This window comes from Sceloporus occidentalis, unplaced genomic scaffold (assembly GCF_023333645.1).
Source record: "Sceloporus occidentalis isolate IW3139 unplaced genomic scaffold, rSceOcc1.0.p SCAF_1, whole genome shotgun sequence".
Lineage (NCBI taxonomy): Eukaryota > Metazoa > Chordata > Lepidosauria > Squamata > Phrynosomatidae > Sceloporus > Sceloporus occidentalis.
In genome coordinates, this window is record NW_028316981.1 from 317,818,567 (window position 1) to 317,838,562 (window position 19,996).

Genomic DNA, 19,996 nt, shown 5'->3' on the forward strand with positions numbered 1-19,996 from the left:
ACTTGTGTCCCTTACATACACATACACATACACATACACATAATTGTGCCATGGAGGAAAGATGATATTGCTCACCTTTATCCTTCTTGAGTGCAAAGAAAATCCCAGCTTTATTAAGTGGGGATACTGAAGGTCTCTTCATTATTTATCATCCAATAAAGTTCCTTTCAGCTGTAGATGTAATGAGTCCCAAAATAGACCCAGAAGGAGCTTGCAGTGCAGTGTTTCAGGGCATTTAACATACATCCAACCATTTTTAATTCCTACTTAAGGGTCAGAGAAGGGCCTCCTGACCTGGAGGATCAGCTGCTGGATGGTGGATTGTAATTTCCCCACTTCCTTATTGCATGGCACTGAGCTCCGTCTATGAGTGGCTTTGACTCTTGGGAGGATCTCTTGTATTCATGAGGTGGCCCCAGTTGTCTTAGGAGTAACTAACTCCTTGGGAAGCCAAGCAGGATGGGAGCATGTGGGAGAGAGAGTGAGTTTGCAGCACTTATCTGCATGGACTTGGGCTCCTGTCAAAGGACCATGACTCCTCATGGGTTGCATGGTAGCCCAAGGTGGGTCAGCATCAGAGGCACTATCGCCATGCCTGAGTTTGGATTGTCTACAAGAGAAAGAGAAGATACAGAGAGAGTGTTGCAAAATTTCAGCATTCTCTCTCTCCCTCCTCAGATAGATAGGATTTTCCTGCATGCAAACTGCTGTCTTCCCTCATTAAAATATCCCATTTGGTCCTACTGAATCACAGGAGCAATAAATACTTTTTGTAAATTGGTAAACAAACCATGTGATTCAAGTCACTTCCTTTAGGAAGTTTCTCACACAAAGAGATTCTCCTGCTACTATCCTGTCCCCCATCTTCCTACCTTCTCAACTTTCTTCGGAAAGGTGATGAGGTAAAGATTTCTTCTTTTACCTGAACTATTCATTAGCTAGGTTAGGATGTAGTCTCTATGTATATGTAGATTCAAGCCATTAGTAAACTTTTCTTTTAAACTGAAAGCTACTTGTGTTGTTTTGATTCAGTCTCAGTTCTTAGAGAAGCATTTAAAGCTATACTCTAACAGGCTTGGCTTTGATATTTTTTGATGTTTTGGTTTCCTTAACAAAGGCTGAAGCCTTGGGAAATTTGAATCCCCAACAGAGAGGAGGAGGAGGAGGAAAGGAAAAGATACCCATGTTAAAGGAAAATTCAAGGCGGCCTGTCTCATTGTGCAGTTTGGGGTTAAAAGTGGGTGAAAAAACAGAAGGCAGCTGATGTAGCTCATGATATGGGAGCAAGAGCACAGTGTGGAGCAGGACAGGTGGTACTGTTGGGTTTGTTGTGTTGTGTTGCCTCAGCAGCCAACATTTCTCCTGTGGTAGTACTCCAGGTGTTGTGTCCCAGGACTCTCAGGGGCTGAAAATGCCCCTTCCCTTAGCAAAGTGGTAGCATGCCCCTTGAGATGAGATCCTGGCATCTCTGAGGGGCTGTTCATGCCAGAGGAGGGCTGTGCAAAGGCAATACATAGCACCGTTCAGAAGGTGGGATTTGGAATGTGGGCCCCCAAGAGGAAAGGCCTTCCTACCCATGTGCACCCCACCCTGTCCCATCCTGCCTTCCCTCTGGTGGAGCTTGAAGACTCTCCTAGGCTGCGCTGAGCGCCAGTTCTGTTTCTTGGTGTTTGCTTTGTGCTTCCTCAGAGCATCTCAGCAGCCGGAGGGCAGTGGGTCCCTAAGAAACTGCTCTCCCATTTCCATGGCAACCAGAAACTTTTCTGTTCTATTTTTGAAGAACTGTCTGCAAAATGAGTCTGCAGGCTTTGGGCTTCTGAACTACAAGACCATTGGGCATTGTTATCAGGATCTTGAGCTGCTGTGATTTTGTTGGTTTGGGCACATGTCTCCTGACAGGATGGGACCCTCCAAGTGGCCAGACAATGCAGGGCATGGGGCTCGAATGAATTGCCCCTCTAATAATCCACCCCCTTTGCTTTCCCACAGAACATGAGAAGCACCGGCTGTGCAAGAGCGCCGACTACATGAACCTGCACTTCAAAGTGAAATGGCTGTACAATGAGTACGTCTGTACCCTGCCGACCGTCAAGGGGAAAGTGCCCGACTACCCATCGTAAGTCCCTTGTCTGCTCTGGGTCCTTTGCCCCGCTTTGTACCACTGTCTGTGTCACTGCTCTCTTACACACACACATACACACATACTTTGGAAAAGGTGGGTGTCTTCATAGCTTCTGCTGTGTGACTGAGGCAGAAAAACCCAGAAAATCCCTATTGTCTCCCCTTCTGCTTTCTCATTTGCGTGCCACACTCCCAGATCTTCTTATCTCCTGAAATGCAAGGCTGAGGTGAACAATGCAGTGTGCCTTTTGCCAGTCCTCAGCATATGAGCTACCTTTTTTGTGCGTTTTCTGAGGCATTCTGCTGTGTTTTGTTCACAATAACAGGTATCCAGGAGCCAGTTCCTCCAACAGCAGGGGTCATGCCCTTTATACTACCAGCATTCCTGTAATTATTATATGCACATAGAACACACACACACACACACACTTGAGATGATTGAAAACAGATGTTTGTAGGAATAACATATGTAACGTATCTGCTTTCCTTGGCAATGTTACTTGGAATGGGAGTGACCATCAGTATTCAAGGAGCAATTCCTTGCTTAGTACTGGGAAATCTGACTGCCATTGAGTGCTATTGATTGCTCCCATTCCAACAAAGGCAGAAGTCAAAACAACTGGCACTTTTTATAAACTCCTGTTTTCAATCATTTTATTAAACCTGCTTCAGTTTTATAGGATCGCTCTGGGATCCAGATTTGGCTTGAAGACAGTGCAGTTCAGTTGCTTCATTCAGCTATTGTACACATGTGCACAGAGTTAAGAATCAGGCAGGTAAAGTAAAGCAGCAGTCTATCCCCCAAGGCCCAAGAATGAGTAGAAGGTTTTCTCCCTCTGTCATGACCACAGAACCCAGTGAGGACCATCCCCCTGAATTTGAAAGGTTGGTGAGGATAAAAGGGATGAATAGCAAGAGACCACAGAACAGACAGATAAAAGAAAGCAATGCTTCACGCAGCAAACTTAGTTACACTGTGGGAATTGTTGAGTAACAGCAGTGTGGTTTTTTTAAAATTTCATTTTATTTATATCCCATCTTCCTCCCAAAGATGTTTCAGTTTCTTAGGTAATATGCTCCCAGTTGGCCCCTCTGGGAACAGCCCACTTTAGTCGAACCCAACACCATTCTCCTTCTTCAAGAAAAGAGGCCCTGGGGCCTTTTAGATGGGCTTTCCAGCTGAGGAGAGGAGGGCCAGGCTGGGTGCTTTCTCCAGAATGGAAAATGACTTGGGAGCAGTGGCTGGAAATGAGGGGACTGACCTAAGAAAGAGAGATGGAAAGGAAGAGTTCTCTGGAGTAGGGATGTGGACCTGGCAGAAAGAAGATGACACTAGTTTTGTTCAGAAGACCTGAAATCCTCCAGGGCTCACTGCCTCCAGTGCTAAGAATTCCCCTGTCTATTTGGTGGCATTTTTTCCCTTTTTCTGAAATACATCTGAGGAATCGCTGCTGCAGGCGATCTCTTATTGAACCTAGGCAGCCATCTACAAGAGTCTAACATGGAAATCTCTTTGGTACAGAATGTCTGGAATAGGACTTTGAGGTCTGGTCCTTGATGTCTCTTGCAGTTCTATGATTCTGTGGCTTGTTGCCATAAATTCCCTCAAACCCAGTATGCAAAAGTGTGAACAAGATGATAGGCTTGTTGGTCAAATTGTAGTTTTGTGTTTCCAAACTGAATGGTGGGGTGTTCAGACTACCCTCAAAAGATCACACCTGATCTCTTAGCGAATATAGGATCATTATAACCACTCCCATTGAATCCACACATCCACTGAATTTCCTGGATCGCGACTGCCATTTCTGTGCTTCTGCCACATTCATTTTATTTATATCCCTGAGTCTGAATAAATAAAAAGGGTGGTGCATCGGAATAATGAATCTAATCCACATTATTCAGCAATCTTGCCACGTATCTTGCCTGGCATATGCCACCCACCCACACCTCACTTGCGACATTGGGAGGAAGACTTCACCCACCTTCTAGTTGAGGCAAAGTACTTGGATCGAAATGGGCTCGAGTCAGTGGCTTTTTTCTTGGCTGTGAGGCAGATTGGGCTGTTAGTCAGCCAGCCATCTGCAGATGGAAATCTGATCTAAATGTTGAGCATTACTAAGCAGGGGCTGAAGCGAGCTTGGCTTTGCTCTGGGCTGGATCTTGAGCACAACATCCCTGTTGCCATGGCACTCTTCTGCCATCTCCCACTGTGGGGCCAGGCTCATATTTCGAACGCCAGGGCAATATTGGTTTATTTCAGCCAATATTGGTTTATTTTGGCCACTTGCCTTCGCCTTGCCTCTTGGCAACGACTCCAGTAGCAGTAGCCAATTTGGTGCACATTGATGGGCTGAGTCATTTGCTTTACTAATTCCCTTCAGTATTATCAAATACAGAAGAAATTAAAATCTCCCCGCTCTTGCTTTCCCTCCGAATGTCAGCAAACAAGTTAAGACAAATCAGAGCCTCATCACAGTAAAAAAACAGGCTGTGTGGGCAAGAGAGAGCCAAACAAATGAGTCTCAGAAGTAGGGCTCTTTCCCCCCAGAACTGGAAAGGCTCCTTTTGGCTCAGGGAGAAGTCAGCAGGATCTGCGGGTAGTGCCCAGCTTTGGCCTTGCCCCCTTTTCAGCATCTATGTCTGTGCGGGTGGATGGGATGTAAACTTGGGCAGGATCCCTTTTCTTTTCTTCACTTGCAGCTACAGCCTCACAATCACCAGGAAAGGAGGGAATAGCAATAGCAGCTTGATTTATATACTGCTTCATACCATCTAAGCAGTATCTAAGCAGTTTACAACTGTAAGATTAATTGCCCCCAACAATCTGGGTACTCATTTTAGTGACCTTGGAAGGATACAAACCTGAGTCGAGTTTGAGCCCTGGCTGGTATTGAACCACAGCCTTATGGTTTGTGAGTGAGTGGCTGCAGTACAGGCATTTAACCACTGTACCACCAGTACTGCCCTTCTCTGATGCAAATTTGTCTCAGACAAATACCATGCCCCTTCCCACCCTTCATCAGGGGAGGAATCAGAATTAGTTTTCCGGCAGAAAAGGAACAAGACCCTGCAGATACCAGGAGCCCATCCACATTTTGCAATTAAAGTGGGCCCTTGGTATGTGGTAGAGTTTGGTTCCGGGACTCTCCATGGATACGAAAATCCATGGATGCTCAGGTCTCATTAAATACTGTGGCACAGTAAAATGATGTCCTTTATATAAAATGACAAATCGATGTTTGCTTTTTGGATCTTTTTTTCCATTGGAATACAGTGGGCCCTTGGTATCTGCTGGGGTTTTGTTCCAGGGCTCTTCATGGATACCAAAATCCATGGATGCTCAAGTTCCATTAAATACAGTGGCATAGTAAAATGGTGTCACTTTTATAAAATAGCAAAATCAAGGCTTGCTTTTAGAAGTTATATTTAAATATTTTCAAACTGTGGATAAAAAAATCCTTAGATATGGAAGGCCAACAGTATAGTGCTATGATTCCATTCAGCTGCCATGGTTCAGTCCTCTTACCCTTTGGATCCTGAGATTGGAAGTTTAGGGAGAGGTGCTTAAAATTTTCAGCAGGACACCTCTAGTGCCTCCTTAAACTGAAAATCGAAGATTCCATAGGATACAGTCATGGCAATTAAAGTGGAAGATAACTGTATAAGTCTGTAGTGTGAAAGGAGGCGCAGTCCGACCGCCAAGGGCCAGCCAGGTCCCTCTTTGAGGTAAGCCAGCTCATGCTCTGAACAGCTCCTGGGAAAGAAGCTGGGAACCCAGATGGTCCCTCTCATCCTCAGGGTGGAGCTGCAGGTAAGAGCTTTGCAGGAGTTATCCATCTGACAACCACTAAATACAGTTGGGCAACCAGACAGGGTTGGTAGTGTTCGAATCCATGCAGTCACTGGCCCACCATTGGAAGTTCACAACTTTCTCTTGGTGTAATGGCTTGTGAATCTTGATTTGTGAAGTCGAAGGCTTTCATGGCCAGCATCCATAGTTTTTTTGTTTGCTTTTCCGGCTATGTGGCCATGTTCTAGAAGAGTTTGTTTCTGAAGTTTCACCAGCATCTGTGGAGAATCTCTGAAGATGCCAGCCACAGATGCTGGTGAAACGTCAGAAACAGACTCTTCTAGAACATGGTCATATAGCCTGAAAACCCCACAAAAAATGATTCTTGGATTGTTTTGTGATTCTGTTACTGCTAAATCTTAGATTCAACTGGTCATTAAAACTGGACTTCATCTGCTCACACTTTACTCCCTTCCTGAGCTCCCAGTAATGAACTTGGCTTCCCCGGATGAGCTGACACTCAGCACCTGCCAGACTCTGACTAGCTGGACCTTCCATGCTTAAAGCCAGAGCTGGGCATTCAGTAGGACCTTACCTATATGGTGCAGCCTGGGTCTTGACTGTCTCAGCCAGTTGCATGAAACATTGATCGCCTGCTTGCTCAACTGCCAGTTACTGGCAGCACTGGATTCTCATCCCCTGAAACACCCCCAAGTGGTGGGGAACTCTTGCACAGTTGACACTTCAGATCTGTACAGCCCCATGCCTCCTGGAGAATCATCTGAGTGTCCTTGACAAAGGAAGATAATGGCACTTGTGCGGTGAGAGGCGGCTGCCTTTCCAGTCGGGCAATCATCTCTTGGGGACAGGAGGCTGTTGACTGTGGCATCCACAACTCCAGAGGCTGCAGCAACCTTTGGGTCACCACATGGGCATTTATTAGGGAGTGAAAATTTCCTATGCCTAAGGTGAAGGTGCCTTAATTTCTTGACCACCTGTGTGTGTGTATATGTTTATATATGTAGGTTTAACAAATGTCCTTATGATAAAAATAAAATGCCCTGCCAAAGTACACAGAAACAAAAGAAAACAAGGTCCCACTGTGGCTTGTGGAACGTGCAGCTGGTGGCAACTTGTCGGCTCTGGTGGGAACAGGCTGATATTAGCATTTTATCACGGTATCAAGTATGATTTCCACGTTTAAGCAACCTGTGCCTTTCTATTCTGAAGTGTGAAAGGTTATTTCAGGCTTTCCAGAATGCTTTGGGCTCACTTTTACTCTCTCCGTGGCGTCTCCCACATTCTTTGCAAATTTAAGCAGCCCATAATTAGCACTGTTTGTATCAGGGTCATAACTGATGGGGGAGAATCACAATGTACGGGTGTCTGTGGACTCTGTGTCCCTTGTTTGCATGCATTTTGTGTTGAGAAGCAGAAGCTGACTTGGACTCAGCATGCAGGCAATGGCCCAGGGAAGCCACAAGCAGGTGGGTGGCTTTTCATAACTTCAGAAGCACCAGGTGCCCTCTTGTCCTCTGAGCTCCTCCTGGGGGCCAATGGAGCCTGATGGCAGTGGTGACAGTGGCCATTGTTGCTGCTTCATCTGCTGGTCTGTTCCAGAAGTGTGGGTCCCCTATGAGATGCAGAGGACCATATATCTCCTCCCCCCCCAAAAAAAAAAATATCAGTGTTTTGCCCCTAAATGCCTTCCAGGGACATGGGAGGCAATTTTGCCAGGCTTTAGCCCCCAGACTATTTTAGACCTGGAGAGCCCTTTTTTCCCTAAGAGAAGTGAGTAAGAAGTTGACTTCTGGGTCATCAGACCGTTTTGGTGTCCTTGGGGGTTACTTTTGATTCTAGTGTTGCATACCAGAAAAAAACAGAGGAAGGAATTCCCGTAACCATTCTAGATGGTGTGCTAGATCTTAACTGAAAGTTTCTGTGAAGTGCCAATCTCCTTGCTCAGTAAAAGCCATGGGCCAACCAGGAAGTCCATCCATCTGTTTTTGCTACATGGACACAGTGATCACAACTGTTGTGTTTTTGCTAAAGGATGCTATGCTGCAGAGAGACTGTGTCTTGCTGCATCCTTTCTTGATGGAATGGATGGGGAAGAATGGCCTCTGGCCACGTGTGGCTCCCCACGTTGTTTTGAGGGCCCGAGAACCCACAGCACCTCTCCAAAAACCCTTTGGATTTTTTTTTCTCCCTGCATTTTTGACCTTCTATGGGCTGACTTCAGGAAGTTACCCAGAGGTAAGCCACATTGCAAAACATCCCAGGGCATGTGAGCCGCTCTCAGCATATTCATGGGCCAAGAGGCCAAATCCACAGCTTGTCTTCTTGCACTCAAGCTGGGAAGAATGAGATTCATCATCCATGAGCACTTTTTGTTTTATCATTCATTTCAAATTGTCCTGGGAGATGTACAATAAAACTTAAGAATGATGCTTCCTTGCCTACAGCTTTACAGTTTGCAAAACCAGGAGATGTGAGAAAGGGGAAAAAAAAAAAAGAAACATCTCTGTTTTTTTATATGAGGGAGAGGTGGAGAGAAATGGGAACATGCGGCTGTGCACATTTGTGCATCCGTTGTGCTTCATTATTTGAGATCAGCTTAAAACAAGAAGTGAGGGGCTGTGACAAGCAGGGAGAGTGTTCTCCCAAGCAATGAGGAGCAGAAAAGGAGAAACAGCAGGGCCAGCCCTGCCGTTGGGTGGAGGGAGGCAGCCGCCTCAGGCAGCGCATTTGGGAAGCCAGGAAAGGGCAGTAAATGGTTCATTACTCCCTTTTGCTGCATGGAGGGGAGGGGGGGGGGGAGAGGCACCTGTGGGAGATTTTGCCTCATGAGGCAAACTAACTTGCCTGCCTTTAGGCAATTTGACTGTGTCCCTTTACTATGGGTGCAGGGGATATGGGAGCTGCCCTGCCTCAGGCAGCAAAAAGTCTTGGGCTGCCCCTGAAGCTGAATTGCCTCTTTGCTTTCTCAGTTAGCCTTGTGGATCCTACTGTGGGCATATTACCTGGGATTGGGCACGTCTGATACTTCAGCAGCTGTCGTTCTAGCAAGCATTATTTCCCAAGGCTAGTTTTATCCCTTGCTCAAATATCCACATGAGCTGATAAGACTCTGAATAGGAGAGCCAAAGAGAGAGGGAGGGGTTTTAAAATGAGGAGCAACAAAAATTCAGGTTATTCAGAAAGAAGCAGAAAGCATACTAAAGACTACGATAAAGAGGAAGCTAATAGAGAGCAATGAGGAGCAGAAAGAGAGGGCCAGAGGAGGAGCAAGGCAGAAACTGTGGGCAACCAAATTCGAGCAAATGCAAAAAGATGCAGATGAGAAAGCAGGAATCCCAGTGATAAGATGAAGTTGTTATTAAGACTGTTACAGGAATGAGCTCAGAAGAAACGGCCTTATTTTGACTAAGAGGAAAGTGCAAGCCTGCAGAGGCAAGGCTTAGCCATGGAGTGCCTTGGGCAAAGTGCGTTCTGGAAAGCCAGGGAGAGGGAAAGGGGGTTGTTATAGGTATTGATGCTTGGCTAATTCTTTCTCCTTCAGGAGTGGGACCAGTAGGTATTCTGGCTGATTTGAAGACACTACAGTGACAAAGAGAGGACAGCCTCATATCTCATAATGAGCATTTCTTCTGTTGTCCCAATGCAGGTGGTTTGAACAGTTTGTGATGCAGTGGCTAGACGAGAATGAAGATGTGTCCCTGGAGTTCATGCATGGAGCTTTGGAGAGGGACAAGAAGGACGGGGTAGGTATTGGGGCTGCTGTGGCCCAAGAACAAGCTCTGTGCTGAGTCAGGTCCGGCAGTCTTGGTACACACAACTAGAAGGTGGCTTCCATGTCAAAGCATTCTTATCCACTAGGGAAATGGGAAGCCTTTCTTTCTTCAGACTCTTCTTGCTGTTGCTGCAAATGTCCCAGGAAAAAGCCTGGGATGCTTCTGGATTTGCTGCCTGTATCATAGGGAATTGGGCTACAAGAGGGGTGCCTCATTAGCCACTCTGATAGCCCTCCCCATTTTTGTTTTCATTCCAGCCAGAAAATCTCACCTGGGATCCATTATAGAATGCCCCATAAAAGCCCCCTCATTCACATTTTGCTTGTTGAATTATCTTGGTTGTTTTAACAGTGGCATCTGCAGCAAATGAGGAGCAGGTGAACAGAGGGTGGTGGTTATATGTACCAGCATCCTATCAGTCCCCCCCCCCCCCCTCACATCTGCACTTTCTCCAGGACCACACAGCCATGGTAACAAGGGAAGGAGGGCAGGATTCCTGGCAGCCTCTTTCTCCCATGCCTGACTTCCTTTCATGGCTACTGTGACTGCATAGCACTTAGGCCAATGTAAGGCAGGCATCAACAGGGCTCCGGGTAATCTTAAGGAGATGTGTTTGCAGCTGGCATTTGGGTACTACTGTCTGGGTCCTCCCCTCCTTCTGTTCTCTCCCTTTGGGAGAAAGGTTGGGACTGTAGCTCAGGAGAATGAGGAGAAGTTTTTCCTCTTGGGAGGATGTCCCCTTGGCTTGCTTTGGCAGAAAGACAGCCTGAGATACAGTTAATAAATGAAGGTAGTGAGAGAAAAGCTGCCCCCTACTCATGGCTTTTTGTGTTGTGTCTGGAGGGGTTCCCATGGTCCCTAATGCTTCTCAGGGGCCACTTAGGGACTCCAGGGGGCTGATTCCAGCTGCTTCTTTTTTGCCCTTAGTTCCAGCAGACGTCTGAGCATGCCCTCTTCTCCTGCTCGGTGGTCGACGTCTTCACCCAGCTGAACCAGAGTTTTGAAATCATCAAAAAGCTGGAGTGCCCAGATCCTGCCATCGTTGCCCACTACATGCGGCGCTTTGCCAAGGTAAGGATGTCTGTTGGGCGTCTGGCTTTCTGTGACCTCATTGTCTCTTAGGTTGTGATTTTACTTTGGATATAAGGTCAGGGTAGAAATATTTTAATAAATGAGATAAGTAATTCCCAGGATGGTCTTGAATGTCTGTGCGCATTACAATTTCTGACATTTCCTCTTGTTGCAGACCATTGGAAAAGTGCTGATGCAGTATGCAGACATTGTCTCCAGGAACTTTCAGTCCTACTGCTCTAAGGAGAAGGTGGTGAGTCTTACCTCTGCCTGCCTTGGCCCCGGGTGCCAGCTACACTTATGCCACATCCTTCACATGAGGAACAGGGAAGACAGCTTGGCCCCTTTGCAGCTGTATCCTTATGCACCTTTTGCCCAGTGTCTCTGTATGGAGACACATTTGCTGTGTGTTAGTTTAGGAGCAGCTGAGTTCTTCTTCTTCTTTTTTTAAAAAATAGTTTTTATTCAATTTTTCAAAGTACATAAAAACCCCCAACATTCATCATTCTGACATGGAGCCACCATGTGAGAACCATAGAATGTTAGCCTGATATCTGAGCAAAAGCCAGTGCTCTCCTGGGCTCTCCTTGCAGACAAGACCAGTCAGAAGGAGGCTGGTGCAGCCTGATGATGTTCAAGGCATAGAAGCACCCTGACCCTTTCTGCTTCTTCCAGATATAGATCACCCTTTAAAATGAAAGAAATGCTTCCTGTCCCAGTAGATCAGGGGGAGGGGGCCCAGCATAACACTGGGACTACAACTACTCCCCAAGATGTTCCTGGACACCTCCAGAATTCCTGAGCCAACTTTGGCTTAAAGCGAGGGTGAATTTGTGTTTCTAGAAGCCTCCAGATGCAACAGTTTACCTTTTAAATAGCTTGCAATGCCTCCCTATACATTTTAACATTAGAAAAACACCAACTGTTGAGATTTTTTTTAAAAAAATATTTTTTGTGGGTTTTTCGGGCTATGTGGCCAAAAAACTATGGATGCCGGCCATGAAAGCCTTCGACTTTACATTAAAAATATTATTTGTAGTCCATGCACTTCCCGCCCCCACCTTGAAGGGTCTTGTGGAATAATAATAATAATAATAATAATAATAATAATAATAATAATATGTTATTTATATTTCCTGCCTCTCCCTGTGGATCGAGGTGGGATTACAACCGATAAAAGCCAAATGATACAATTACACAACCCATACTACATAAAATAATCAATTAAAACACGCCAAGATGCAATACAATCATCAATGAAGCCAAATCGTTGTCTGTTTCTGTACTGTTGAATCAGGTGTAAAAATTTTTATAAGATCCACTATAAAAGATCAGATGGATAGGCCCGCTGGAAGAGATCTGTCTTAAGTGCCTTCTTAAAGGCTTCTGAGGTGGTGATGAGACGGATCTCTTCCGGTAAGTTGTTCCAGAGTGTGGGGGCCGCGGCTATGAACGCTTTATTGGAAGTGGCCCCCTGGACCTACCACTCTTCCCATCCCTTCAGTAAATGGTCTAGCATCTCTCGTTCATGAATGAGGGAGTAGTACAATGTGCCCGCATTATACGCGGGCGTGCTATACGCAGCTTTGAGCACACGTGCTCAAGCCGCGGGGAGTGCACAGGGGGTGGCTTGTGTGCACTGCTGCGCCACTGCACACACAAGCCCCATTCAAATGAATGAGGCTTGATCATAGGCAGAATTCGCCTTACGCAAGGGGGGGGGGGGGTCCGGAACGGATCCCCCGCATAAGGCAAGGGTCCACTGTATTCAAAGGGATCAATCCCTTGGCCTTCCTCTCCTTCAGTTCCTGAGGAGAAGGAGATGGAAGCAGAGGACCCATTGCCCTGGGGAATGTGCTCACCTCTTTCCTGCTTCTTAGCCCAGCACAGTTTTATCCTTTGGACTTCCAGCTATGATCATGGCTTCCTTCAGAGGTGCTGACAATGCAATGGAACAGCTGACAGATGGAACTGAGCACTACCTGAGTCTCCTAAACCCACCGTGCCTGAGAGGATTTCTCTTCCCCATCACCGGCCTTTCCTCCATACTTGTCCCCAAAGTCTTTGCACAGGGAGGGCCAGGGAGCTTGCCAGTCCTATCAGTAACTGGGCCTTGCTGTTCTCTCCTGTTGTTCTCAGCCCTGCATCCTGATGAACAACATCCAGCAACTGAGGGTGCAGCTGGAGAAGATGTTTGAGGCCATGGGAGCCAAGGAGGTAAGAACAAACAGGAGCGTCTCACTCGGCTGGGCCTCCCCAGCAAATGGGGTGTTACTCCCCTGATGGGCTACAGGCAGCCCCCTTCTGTGGCCCTACTGGGCCAGGTGGCTGGAGACCCTTTTCCTGGCTATACTTAGCCTGACCTCTCCAGTTAAATGGAGAAGCACTTGATGGATAGCAGAAGCCTACTTGGGGTATGGAGTGGAGAGAGCTGTGGTGGCAACATCATAGGCATCCATCCAAAGTCTGGGGGATATTGCCAGCCCATGAAATATGTTCCCAAATGCTATCTTTTCCAAGGTATGACCCCTACCTTTACCTGCATCCAGAAGATGAGCCAAAAGATTCACATGGCCTCTTTCCCATGGGGAGGTCAAGAAGAATGAAACTTCCTTAATGAAAATGAGTTATTGAAAAGGTGTAGAAAATTATGCCTGGTGTATAATGAACTGTGGAATGCCTTGCCACAACATGTAGGGAAAATTGCTTATGGGAGTGGCTTTAAGTGGGACTTAAGGAAATTCAGGGAGGATAAAGCTATCAGTGACTGCTGATGGTAATGGCTGTACATCACCTCCAGTGTCAGGGGCAATTCAACACAGTTGTGAATGGCAGGGGTTGGAATAAGGGGTCCTTGTGGTCTGTTCTCATTCTTCCTGTATTTCTGTGATCACTGTGGACCAATTGTTAGGGACTGTGAGCTGGAGGATGCAGTTGTACTCATGTCTTGCTGCTAGTGGGCTTCTGACGGGTAACTGATTGGCCCCTCTCCTGGGACCAGTTGGGCCCATGCGCCATTCCAGCTGGGCTTTCTTCCTATCTGCCGAGGTTGGCTCAGGATCATTCTAGACAGCTGGACTGATGGGGTACCTTCTTCTACTTCTTTTGGTCACTCCTTTTTACATTTCCCAGTTCCTTGGGATCAGGCCATAAACACTTCTTGCTATCCAAAGAAGCTCTTTTTTGCCCAGTAACTGATTCCACCTGACAGTTGGCTACTAATGCTTTTAGAATGTTTGGTCTGACCTTTATATGCAAAGGGATTGTGTAGCATCTTTGAGACTAACTGAGGGAAAGAAGTTGGTAGCATAAGCTTTCATAGATGAAGTCTTCATCAGGTGCATGGAGTAAAGTGCCTAGGGACCGACCTTTATAACTATGAATGAGCATGTGTGTGTGAATAGCAATAGAAGTGCAAAACCTGCTTATTATTCATAGGCATAAATGTCTGTCCCTAGGCACTTCAGGCATCTGATAAAGTAGGCTTGGTCTGTGAAAGCTTATGCTATCAACGTCTTTCACTTAGTCTCAAAGGTGCAACAAGATCCCTTTGTGTATTGTTCCCTTTGTGATGTCTTTGGTCTAACCTTTGTTTGTCTGTCTGTCTGTTGGTTTTATCTCTTCTGTCTGGCGCTGCTTGTCAAGACTCAGGATGATGAAGAGAAGGAGAAGGAGCCTGAGGAGAAAGAGCCTGAAGCTGTTAGCCCCAATTTTGTTTTCTTTTTGGCCTCCAGGCCATTCCTTCTTAGCCATGACTTATTAGTTCCCAGTCCTGTAGTCTCTATGCCTGGTGGGTAGCACAGGTTGGATGCCACACCAGCCAATCTCTGCAGCTGCTGGGCTTTTTCTAATATTTGTCTCTGTGCAAAACATCCTTCATAAAAAGCATCAAACAGTGTGGAATGACAGAGGCATTAAGGGAATGGGCTGAACACCCCTAGAGCAGGCATATGGCTTGGTCAGGCTGCTAAGGCATTTGCCTGTTTTCCTTGCACATTGTGCAACATAAGTGGCATACCTCTTGCTCATTCTGGCCCACTGCACCCACCCCACTGCTGCTTGCAAGAGGTTGAGCTACCCCCTGGTTTCCCACCTGGTGCATCCCAGTTTGCTAGGAGTTATCGGCTCTGCTACAACAAAGTAGACCCTTCTTGTCCTTGTCTATGTATGTGTGTGCTGTTCTTCACCCAGCCAGGCACTGAGGTAGTAAATCTGCTTCCAGATTCAGTCCTCCAGACAAGCCACTAGAAATATTAGATGCTGAACTATTGCAAAGCTTCACCCTCCCCTCTGTGATATTAGCACACACAGAAGCGCCTCCCCTAGCATTCCTTGTGAGTCATTCACCCGCAAAAGTTTGACTCAGGTTTCAGCTAGAAGGATTGATACAGAAAAAGCAAAGGTGGTGCTTAAATAAATGGGTGGCTTGCCTTCTAGCAATCAGCATAGTAAGCCAGTGGTGGCTGGATGACGAGTCTCATAATTGGAGTGTAGAAACAGAGGGGTATAACCTTTTTAAGAGAAATAGGCCAAACAGGAAAGGAGGAGGAATAGCACTATATGTCAGAGATATTTACACCAGTGAAGAGATCCAGGACATCAATCATGGAAGCCAGGTGGAGAGCATCTGGATAAGAATCAAAGGGGAGGGAAACAACAAGGATGTTACGGTGGGAGTCTACTACAGACCCCCAAGTCAGACTGAGGAATTGGATAATATCTTTCTAGAACAGATGACCACACAGTCAGAAAAGAGAGATGTAGTAGTGATGGGCGACTTCAACTATCCTGATATTTGCTGGAAGTCAAACTCAGCCAAATCCACAAGGTCTAGCAAATTCCTCACTTGCCTGGAAGACTATTTCATGGTCCAAAAGGTGGAAGAGGCAACAAGGGGGTCAGCTATTTTGGATCTGATCCTAACCAACAAGGATGACTTGGTTAATGTGGTGCAAGTGGTGGGATCCTTAGGTGGAAGTGACCATGTTCTCCTGGAGTTTGTTATACAATGGAAAGGAGAAGCCAGGCATAGTCAGACACACATCTTAGACTTTAGGAAAGCGGATTTCACTAAACTTAGAGAAGTATTGAGGGTGATCCCGGGTCAGAAATACTAAAAGGGAAGGGAGTTCAGGATGGATGGGACTTTCTCAAAAGGGAGATACTGAAGGCACAATTTCAAACAGTTCCAGTGAGAAAGAAAAACGGGAGAAGTCTCAAGAAACCAGGATGGATGACTAAGGAACTTTCAACCGAGCTAAGTTTGAAACGGAACATGTATAAGAAATGGAAAAAGGGGGAAATCACGAAAAAGGTATTCAAAGAAATAGCAGGCATGTGTAGGGGTAAAGTCAGAAAAGCTAAAGCGCAGAATGAACTCAGGCTTGCTAGAGAGGTTAAGAACAATAAAAAAGGCTTTTTTGGCTATGTCTGCAGCAAAAGGAAGAAGAAGGAAATGGGAGGCCCACTGCGCGGAAAAGATGGCAAAATGCTAACAGGGGACAGAGAAAAGGCAGAATTACTCAACACCTTCTTTGCCTCTGTCTTCTCAGAAAAGGAAAAGGGTGCTCAGCCTGAGGATAATGGAGCAGAGGACAGAATAGGGGAATTTCAGCACAGAATAAGTAAAGCGATAGTAGAGGAATACCTTGTTAATCTAAATGAATTTAAGTCTCCAGGACCAGATGAACTACATCCAAGGGTACTAAAAGAACTGGCAAATGTAATATCAGAGCCATTGGCAATAATCTTTGAAAACTCCTGGAGAAAAGAAGAAATCCCAGCAGACTGGAGGAGGGCAAACGTTGTCCCCATCTTCAAAAAGGGGAAAAAGAGGAACCCGGCAATTATCGTCCAGTTAGTCTGACATCAATCCCAGGAAAGATTCTAGAGCAGATCATTAAACAGAGAGTCTGTGAACATCTAGAAAGCAATGCCATCATCACAAAAAGTCAACATGGGTTTCAGAGAAAGAAGTCATGCCAGACAAATCTAATCTTCTTTGATAAAATTACCAGCTTGGTAGATGAAGGGAATGCTGTGGATATAGTATATCTTGATTTCAGTAAGGCCTTTGACAAGGTTTCCCATGACATTCTTGCAAACAAGCTTGTAAAATGTGGGCTAGACAAGGTAACTTACATGGATTTGTAATTGGTTGACCGGCCGAACCCAAAGGGTGCTCAGCAATGGCTCCTCTTCATCCTGGAGAGAAGTGACTAGAGGGGTCCCACAGGGCTCTGTCCTGGGCCCAGTGTTATTCAACATCTTTATCAATGACCTGGATGACAGAATTGGGGGCATATTCATCAAATTTCCAAATAGCTAATACTCCAGAGGACAGGATCAAAATTCAAAATGACCTGAATAGACTAGAAAGCTGGGCCAAAACTAACAAAATGAAATTCAACACGGAGAAATGTAAGGTATTGCACTTAGGGCAGAAAAATAAAATGCACAGATATAGGATTATGGGGGACACCTGGCTGAATGAAACTACATGTGAAAGGGATCTAGGAGTCCGAGTGGACCACAAGTTGAACATGAGTAAACAGTGTGATGCGGTAGCTAAAAAGGCCAATGCGATTTTAGGCTGCATCAATAAAAGTATAGTGTCCAGATCAAGAGAAGTAATAGTGCCACTACATTCTGCTTTGGTCAGGCCCCACCTGGAATATTGTGTCCAGTTCTGGGCACACAATTTAGAAAGGATGTTGAGAAACTGGAATGTGTCCAAAAAAGGGCGACTAAAATAGTGAAGGGTCTGGAAACCATGTCCTATAAGGAATGACTTAGGGAGCTGGGGATGTTTATTCTGGAGAAGAGAGGGTTAAGAGGTGATACGATAGCCTTGTTTAAATACTTGAAGGGATGTCATATTGAGGAGGGAGCAAGCTTGTTTTCTGCTGCTCCAGAGAACAGGACCTGGAACAATGGATGCAAACTGCAGTAAAAGAGATTCCACCTCAACATTAAGAGGAACTTGCTGATAGCAAGGGCTGATCGACAGTGGAACAAACTCCCTCGAAGTGTGGTGGAGTCTCCTTCTTTGGAGGTCTTTAAACAGAGGCTGGATGACCATCTGCCAATGGGGATATTTTGATTGAGATTTCCTGCATGGCAGGGGGTTGGACTGGATGGCCCTTGTGGTCTCTTCCAACTCTACGATTATATGATTATATGATCTGGCATCTATTTTCATAAGTTCCCCAAAGCACTTTCTCTGCCTGAGCGAACTAGGTTAGTAGTTGTTGCTTTACAGACATAGAGCAGACGCTAAGATAGCAACTCAGCCAGGAAATGATGCAACAATAGATAGGGCATAGTTTTTTGTAGTTTTTTTGTGCTATGTGGTCATGTTCTAGCAGAGTTTCTTCCTGACGTTTCACCAGCATCTGTGGCTGGCATCTATGCCAGCCACAAATGCTGGCAAAACGCCAGGAGGAAATTCTGCTAGAACATGGCCACATAGCCCAAAAATCCCACAAAAAAACTATGGATGCCGGCCATGAAAGCCTTCGACTTCACATGTAGTTAGGACAGCTGTGTGTCTGTTTCTAAGTCTCTGTGCTCCTTCCAGGCCCTGTGATCACCCCAAAATAACCCAACCTGTTGAAGGGTTGCTAAGAAGGGTTCCTGATGGACACCTACTTACACCCACCCTTCCCTCAAGGAAGGCAGAGAGGCCTCATTTTTGGCTTGGGGAAGGTTGAGAGGAATGTCCAGGATGTGTAGAAAGTGCAGAAATGATGAGACAGTGGCAGTGTCTTCCTTGTTTTAGGGTGTTTGTTCTCATTCAGCTGGTTGAGATGGCACATCCAAGCCTGCCCAGTTCAAGTTGTCTCACTCCTATCCTTTGTATGCATTGTGTTTTTGTACATGTGCCCTTGAGAGCCAGAGTGCTTGATCAGGGAGATGCCCTCTCTCCATTACAGTAACATTTGCATTTAATTTAATAGAAATACCTCATGGTGCTGAACACACACTGTAGGGAATCAAGGGCCAATTGGGTTTCCCATGGCATATTTTTACTGTGGTATTTACTTTCTCCTGGTGAAGTAAATCAGCACTGCCCTCTCATTCTGTGAGGTTTATTGCAAAGAGGCATGGTGAGCTCATTCATCTCTGGTATGTGATGCTACTCTGGGCTTCTTCTTTGCTTCCTCTGCAGGGTCTACATCAGCACCTCTGAGAAATGCCTTCACAGATGCCTATTTTCTTGCCAGCTCAATCATATTTAAGCATTTACTAATTTGCCTTTTAGTAATCATTAAGCCAGGAGAAACTGAGATCTCAGTTTTCCAGCGTGGGTAGGAGAACGCTGGGCCCTTGTGTTTCCATGGGCCCCGGGAGTCCCTCTTGAGATATCTCCCAGTCTCTGTCCATCAGGCTGTGGGGCTGTTTGTTCAAGCTTGGACCTCTTCCCGCTGGAGGCTGACACAGGTTCCTCCTGTGTTAATCTGTTCCGTTCCCCACCTTTTCCCCAAACCTGAAACTCAAAGTAGCTTGAAGAATAAAATAAAAAGAATCACCAGTAGGAACACTTGTAGCAAAAGCATACAAAAAGTTGTGATTAAAATAGTATTAAACTTTCTGTACAATTAAGAGTATTTAAAATGTTAATTTAAAAGCAAAGGATAAAAGCCATTTGGCATATTAAAGTAATGAACCAGTGTCTGAACGTTAGACTAAGATTCTAGCAGACCAGGGTTCATATCCCCTCTGCTCAGCCATGGAAACCCACTAGGTGAACTTGGGCTAGTCACACTTTCTCAGCCTGAAAGGAAAGCAATGGTGGCAAATCTCTTCTGAATAAATCTGGCCAAGAAAACCCTTGTGGCAGGGTCGCCACTAAGTTAGGGCCAATTTAAAGGCAGATAACAACAACAGCATGCAATAAGGAAGGTGCCCTTTCCTTGCAAAATGATCTGTTCTCCAGACTGCTGCTGAAAGAGCAGCTGTCCTGAGTAAGACAGGTGGAGATGGAGGCTGTGAAGCCCCCATGGCAGGTGAGATATCATGACAGGCCTTTCCATTGCAACCTCACAGGTGCCCTGCAGGAGCACACAGTCTGCAGGGAGCCCTGGGCAGAGAGCAGAAATGTGCTTTGGCTGCTTAGTAACCACCCAGACCTCCTCTGTGTACTTGCTCTTTTTCTAGTACCTCAGTCACAGTTCCCTGAGACCACGTTTTCGGCTGGGTGGCATTCGGCACTCCACTT

At 45.9% G+C, this 19,996-nt stretch overlaps 1 protein-coding gene across 11 annotated transcripts in view; it reads left to right on the plus strand.

The window, feature by feature from the left end:
• UNC13B (unc-13 homolog B) overlaps positions 1 to 19,996 on the plus strand; it is a 250,006-nt gene that overhangs the window by 204,117 nt on the left and 25,893 nt on the right. For 6 of the 11 annotated variants that reach the window (XM_089498312.1, XM_089498273.1, XM_089498295.1 and 3 more), the window contains 5 exons: positions 1,990 to 2,116; positions 9,579 to 9,675; positions 10,633 to 10,776; positions 10,952 to 11,029; positions 12,916 to 12,993. In XM_089498312.1, coding sequence (XP_089354438.1) covers positions 1,990 to 2,116; positions 9,579 to 9,675; positions 10,633 to 10,776; positions 10,952 to 11,029; positions 12,916 to 12,993 — 524 coding nt within the window. Of the gene's footprint in view, positions 1 to 1,989; positions 2,117 to 9,578; positions 9,676 to 10,632; positions 10,777 to 10,951; positions 11,030 to 12,915; positions 12,994 to 14,421; positions 14,476 to 19,996 lie in introns of all 11 variants that reach the window. The other 5 variants (XM_089498261.1, XM_089498289.1, XM_089498281.1 and 2 more) reach the window with 1 other exon arrangement.